Source organism: Herpailurus yagouaroundi, unplaced genomic scaffold (genome assembly GCF_014898765.1).
Source record: "Herpailurus yagouaroundi ecotype Mexico unplaced genomic scaffold, PumYag 208, whole genome shotgun sequence".
In the NCBI taxonomy this organism is placed as follows: domain Eukaryota; kingdom Metazoa; phylum Chordata; class Mammalia; order Carnivora; family Felidae; genus Herpailurus; species Herpailurus yagouaroundi.
The window spans coordinates 4,775,688-4,781,687 of NW_024412439.1; the positions used below are offsets into that span (position 1 = coordinate 4,775,688).

Genomic DNA, 6,000 nt, shown 5'->3' on the forward strand with positions numbered 1-6,000 from the left:
ATTGTTGCATATAAATGGAGATTTTTGATCTTCACCCAGCAGCTTGAAGTGAGTTGCATATTTGGTTTGAACTCCAGGACTGAGAAAGTGCAATTACTTCAAAAAGGATTATCTCCAATCAGATCGTATCTTAAATTTCCCTCAGTGAAGACAGAAGCGGTCCTTGCCACCAAGTTTTCAGAGCTAGTCTAGGAAAACAGAAGAGAAATTAGTTTCCTCCGCATTTGGGAAATTGAAGTGTAGGAAAAGTTGCTACTTTCCGCTGCTGGCTTTCAAGTCTGAGATTTCCAAAGTTACTGGGTGTTAGAATCTAATTCTAAAGAAATCTGCTCCACGTGTTCGCTTTAACGGTCTTCTGGTTTGGCAAGTGCAAGTTTTCAGTTTTGATTTGGGGGACTGTTTTTTTGTTTTTTAATGAATAAATTCACCCCAAGAAAGTTCTGGAACATCTTATTTTAACTCTATGCCCTCCCACACACCCCCCTCCCCAGCCTTAAAAAAAAAAAAAACAAAAACAAAAACAGGGCAAATGGAAGAGACTAAATCCACTCTGTAGGGGCATCATGTTTTCTCAGCCTTTGTATTTGAGGATATTTTTGTAATTTTAATGACTCCTTTGGCTCTGTCCTGTGCAGGCATAGAAATGAAACTTCTATAGTAATAGAATTATCCTTACTCTAGTTTATAAGCCAACATGGGATGCAGCAACTCTCCTATTCTGGGGCTGATGTAAGTGAGCAGTCTACACTGAGGTCACGAGAGGTACAAGAGAAAACTCAAAACTCTTCCAAAGCTAACCCAGTTCTGAACTCCTCATCTATGACCAGCCTCCTGTCCTGGTCACTTTAAGCAAGGAGGAAGCACAGCCCAGAGTGACCTCTGGATCAGAACCTCCCGGGTTGCTATACTAAGCTCTGTCACTTTCTGGCTGTGAGGCCTTGGGCCAGTCGCTTAACCTCTCTGTGCCTGTGTTTCTTGGCCTATAGAAGTACCTACTTCACAGGACTGTAACCAGGATTAAATGTGCTAATCCTGTAAAACTTGAAACAGCACCTGGCACACAGGGAAAACATTCAGTAAGTGTTAGCTATCAACATTATAAAACCACCCACACGCCATACTTTTTTTTTTTTTTTCTAAGGTGGCCACAGCATTAAAGTGTCAGCTTCTTTGTACAACCAAAAATGCAAAGAAGAGTCAAGGCGGGGAAGGGGTTCTGGCGCTGTAACATCTAAGGCGTAGTTCTCTTAAAAAAAAAAAAAAAAATCACGATAATCAAAGCACAATATTTAGCTAACTTAATTCCCAAACTGGGGTCATTAAAATTCTTGAAAATCCACCGAGCTTAAGCCAAATCAAAAAGAGAAACTTACTACAAAATGTACATATTTAATTTTAAATTCCAAGTTGAAACCAGTGTTCAGAGCCTCAGTGTAGGCGGTGGGTGATTTCTCCACCTGGGGGTATGTAAGGTGCCCCCGTTATTTCTTAAACACCTTCACCACCGTGGAACAGAAGGTAAAGGCCGGTTTCACCCCAAGTCTTGATAAGCCAACCCATGGGGTCCTCGAAGCACCTGTGAAGTTTGGGAGGCCTGATCCGAGCAAGAGCGAGCTGGATAATGGACTGGAAAAATAAACCCCCAAGAGTCTTAATCCCAGACTAAAACACGCAGGTCCGGAGCAGATGAACCGCACTTACTAACAAATTTTTTTTTTTTTTTTTTCCCTGCAGCAGCAGGTGAAGCAGCAGAAAATTCCTGATTCCTGGCGGGTGGCAAGGTCAGCTCCGTGTGTCGCCACCCTGGTAGGCTCCTTCCTACCACGATCCCTGCAGCTCGGCCTGCTACTGTCTCATTCTGCCAAGGGTAAAAGACCTACGATCAAATCCTAAGACTTCACGCAAATCTGCCCAGGCTCTGGGCTACCGGTTAGGCCACGAGCAACAGTGTGTTATCAACCGATTAAACCCATTCACGACTTGCTCAGACACAGCCAAGACCCCGGTTCCCCCACGGACCGCCACGCCTGACTCTCGGACTCAACCAGCCGTGCCCCTACCTTCTTAGTGCCTTCAAAATGTCTAAATGCCTTCAAAATGTCTTCCCCTCTCTCCTATTTTCTGCTTCTGAGGACACGTTTTAACCGGTACGCGAACTGCAACTCTCCGGTTAATTATTATTTACACTCTTCTGCAGTCTGCGGCCTGACCGTCCGGACACAGCGGGAGATAGATACAATGGGACACACCTCTGGCGAGGAGCTAGGCTTGGCTGAGCCCAGAGAACGAACTCCGGCCAGGGCGAGGGGTGCTCCCCGGGCACCGCATTTTAGGAAAAGCGTCGCGGGACAGGCGTTTCCTCCCGGTGTGGTCTGTCTCAAGTTAAAACGGCTGCCTTCAAAATAATTAAGTCCACACCATGTGCCCAGACATCCAGAATATCCTTCATCAATTAAAAAAACGAAGTAAGCAGATGGCCCTTAAAAGCCTTGGGTTTTGTCTTGTTTTTTTCTTAGAGACACCCACTAAGCCTGCGGCCCCGCCGGGCGCTGCTGGGGCAGCCCGGGACCGCGGCGCGGGGGGCGAGCCGCGGGGTCTGCACTTTGCTCCTCCCGCCACCCCGGTCCGCGGGGCGGCCGCCGCGGGCCCTGGGCCTCCCGGTCCCCGTCAGTCCGGCCCCTCGGTTCCGGGAGCTGGCAAGGGAAGACGACGAGGCTCCCGCCTCCCCCAAGTCCGGTCGCCCCGCGCCCCCCCTCCCCCCCGGGGCGCAGGTCCCGCCCGAGGCTCCCCGGCTGCTGCGCTGCCCGCTGCAGGCGCGCGGCGAGCCTTTCCAGCGCGGCTTCGCTCTTTATTCCGCAGTTTTGAGTCCATCGAGAGGAACGTGGCAGGTGGAGCGCGACCGCCTAAGACACCGCGCGAATCCTCCAGTGGGGATTTCCGTATCTGCCCCAGGTGCTTCTAAAACCGCCCGACTCCGCCGATTCGGCGATTTTCCAGCCGGGTCCTCCCGACCCGGCCTCTAGCTTTCGGATCTTAGAAAACGCCGGGCTGCCTCCGGCCCCCGGCGGGTTCCCCCTGAAAAGACGTTCCAGCCCTCCCGGCCCCCAGATTGCTCATCCCTGGAGAAAGAGGGCAGGTGGTGGCAGAAGCAGGAACAACAAGGCACCCGACGGCACTGACACCCGGAGAGGCCCCCACGTGGCCGCCGGGCACCCGAGCGCACCCGCGCGCTCCTCTCCGCCCGGGGCGGGGGCAACCACAGGATCCCCACTGCGCGGATGGGAGCACTGAGGCTCAGCGCCACCAGCGAGCTGCCGGAGCCCGGACGCGAATCCAGACGTCGGACACCAGAGCCCGGCAACGGTGGGAAGCGTGACTGTCACGGCTGGCTAAACCTCGAGACTCGGGCAACTCCTGACAATAATAAAAACATTAAGGACAAAAGGGAGCGGGAGGGCAAGGCTGGGAAGAGAGGGATTTTAATCCGCGGGGTCAGCCCCCTTTTATCTTTCGCGGGGCCTGGGGGCGGGGGATGGGAGCAGGGAACGCGGGTTCGGTTCGACTCTCCCCTTTTGTTTCCCCGAAGTCCCGAGCATCTTGGGCCTGGAGGACTGCCTGCCGGCCACTCCAGAGTCACACTCGCGAGGGTTGGGGGCTCAGGACCAGAGAGAAGGGGTGTAGGCCGTTGGCCGGGCTCCTGGTTGGCGACCAAGTTTTTCCAAGGCCGGAGTCTGGACCCACTGCCCATCCGCGCCTCACCGGAAGCTCGGTCAACCCAAAAGCTCACTCCAAAGACGGGTAGCTTTGGAAAGCGTTGGGCAGAGGTCGCGATTATGACCCCAAGGGCCGCTCGCTGCCCCTCGGCAACCCGACCCCACAACCTGACCCGAAAAACGAAATTTTCTAAAGGCCCGACCTTCGGGAAAAGCACATCTCTCAATCAACGAACCCCTCCCATTCTTTGCACCCCGACGTAGTGCAGGGCCCGCGGACACACGCGTCCCGGCCCGCGCTCTCCCGGCACCCAGGCCCGGGAGGCGGAAACGAGCGAGCAGCGCCGGCGGCGCCCCGGAGCCTTCAAAGCCGCGCGCCGCTCCCGCCGGCTGCAGTGCGCGCCTTTGCCCGACAGGGACCAGCACCGCTCCACGCTCCGCGCCGCCCGCCCGGCTGCCGGGCGGAGGCGCCGGGCCACCCGCCCAGCTCGCCCTCCCGAGCCCAAGCTGCCCGCCAGCCAAGCGGGTCTGGCCGTCTTCGGGTTCCAGCCAGGAGTTCGACTGTAACAAAAACGTTTACAGACGCCGTCGGTCTGTCCCACCCCCCTCCCCATCTGGGGAGCAGAAACCGCTCTGGAAGTTGGTCTAGGGTGGAGACCGTGACCGGCTGGGCGCAGAACGTCCCGGCGCTCCGAGAGAAAAAATAAAATACGACCAGATCTGGATTGGTCGCTTTGGGAAAGGGCCACAGTTAAGAGGGTCCAGTCGCTGACCACCCCCCTTTGATTAATTCTAGGGGCACCACAGGCCACGGAGCTGCCAGACCTCCTCGAGAAGTTTCTATGGGTTGTGGCGAGTGGAGCCCCGAGCACCCGGTACCATGCCGGGGCGGGATTCCGGGCGCCGCCGCTTTATTCCTCTGTCTGCCCCACCCCGCCCCCCGGGGGTCGGAGGCTGCACCCCTGTCACTTCCCCGGCACATGCCACGTCTCCGTCCTCTGCGGGTCTGGATCGCGGCTGCCGCCCCTGCCCTTGGCCCTGCTGGGGAAACTCACCGGTACCAGGCGAGGCCCTTGTCGTAGCTGCGGTCGAAGAAGTGGGGCTCGGCGCCCACGGCGCGCACGTCGGGGTGCACGCGCAGGAACTCGAGCAGCGCCCGCGTGCCGCCCTTCTTCACGCCGATGATGATGGCCTGCGGCAGCTGCTTGCTCCCGGACCCACTGAAGAAGCTGGAGATGGGGCTGGGGGAGTCCGGCGTCTCGGGACTCTGCTCCTCCTGGCTCGCGGCGCCCTCGGCCAGCTCCCTGCCCGCAGCCAGCGGGGTGGCCGGCGCCGCCTGGAACGGCAGCCTGGGGGTAGTCCCGTCGGGACCCGGAGCCGGGGCCGGCGGGGCGTGGGCGGCGCGGGACCCCGAGCCCAGCAGCAGCAGCCCGGGCGCGGCGGCGCACGAGCCGGCGCACGAGTACAGGAACATGTAGAGCCAGATGCAGAGCATGGCGAAGAGCAGCGCGAGCTTCCTCCTCACCGGTGGCGGGGACGGCGGCGGCTGCGGCAGGAGCCGGCCGGGGACATCGAGGCAGGATCGGCCGCCGCTCAGGCGCTGCCCCATGCGCAGCCCGGGGGCGCGGCCAGGGACATGGCTCAGCACATGGCGCGGGGCCCGCCGGAGCTGTGAGCGCGGAGGGGGTTCCCTGGCCCGCAGGACGCCCGGGCGGGTAGGTTTATTGCCCCCGCGCGCCCGCGGCCGCCGCCGCCGCCGCCGCCGCTGCCGCTCTTCCCCAGGTGGCGGCGGCAGCTGTAGCGGTGGCGGCTTTTGACATGTTGCCCGGGAGGAGCTTCAACTGGAACGAAAGTCGGGGTGGCGGCAACTGCTGGCCCGAAGGGTGCTCCTGCTCGGGCAAGAGGACGCCGCTCCCCGGCCACTCCAGACGGTGCGCACGGCCGCTCGCCGGGGCTGCCTTCTCGCGGTCCTGCCCACTGAGCCTCGGGAGCGGCCCCGGCACTTCCCCGCGGAGGCTGCGAAGAACTGCGCAGGAAGAGAGCCCGAGACCGAGGTGGGGTGGGCGGGCCCAGCCTTCCGGACTGACGGCTCCGTCCACCTACCAGAAACCCGGAGCGCTCTGCAAATACAGGCGCTCCGCTGAGCGTTCAGCAGCCAACCGGCTCCCGGAACGTGGGGGTGTGGAAAGGGTTTGGGGCGGTGGAGAGAGGTCGGAGGTTGCTATTGGCTGCGGGGCAAGGGGCGGGCTCAGGGGGGCGGAGCCAGGAGCTGGTGACAGGAGCAGAT

The 6,000-nt window shown here is 59.3% G+C and overlaps 1 protein-coding gene across 1 annotated transcript in view; it reads right to left on the reverse strand.

The window, feature by feature from the left end:
* The window catches only part of HS3ST3B1 (heparan sulfate-glucosamine 3-sulfotransferase 3B1), a 36,239-nt gene extending 30,446 nt beyond the window's left edge, over positions 1 to 5,793 (reverse strand). The window contains exon 1 of the mRNA XM_040453158.1: positions 4,769 to 5,793. Coding sequence (XP_040309092.1) covers positions 4,769 to 5,322 — 554 coding nt within the window. The 5' untranslated portion in view covers positions 5,323 to 5,793. The remainder of the gene's footprint in view (positions 1 to 4,768) is intronic.
* Positions 5,794 to 6,000: the final 207 nt, after the last annotated feature.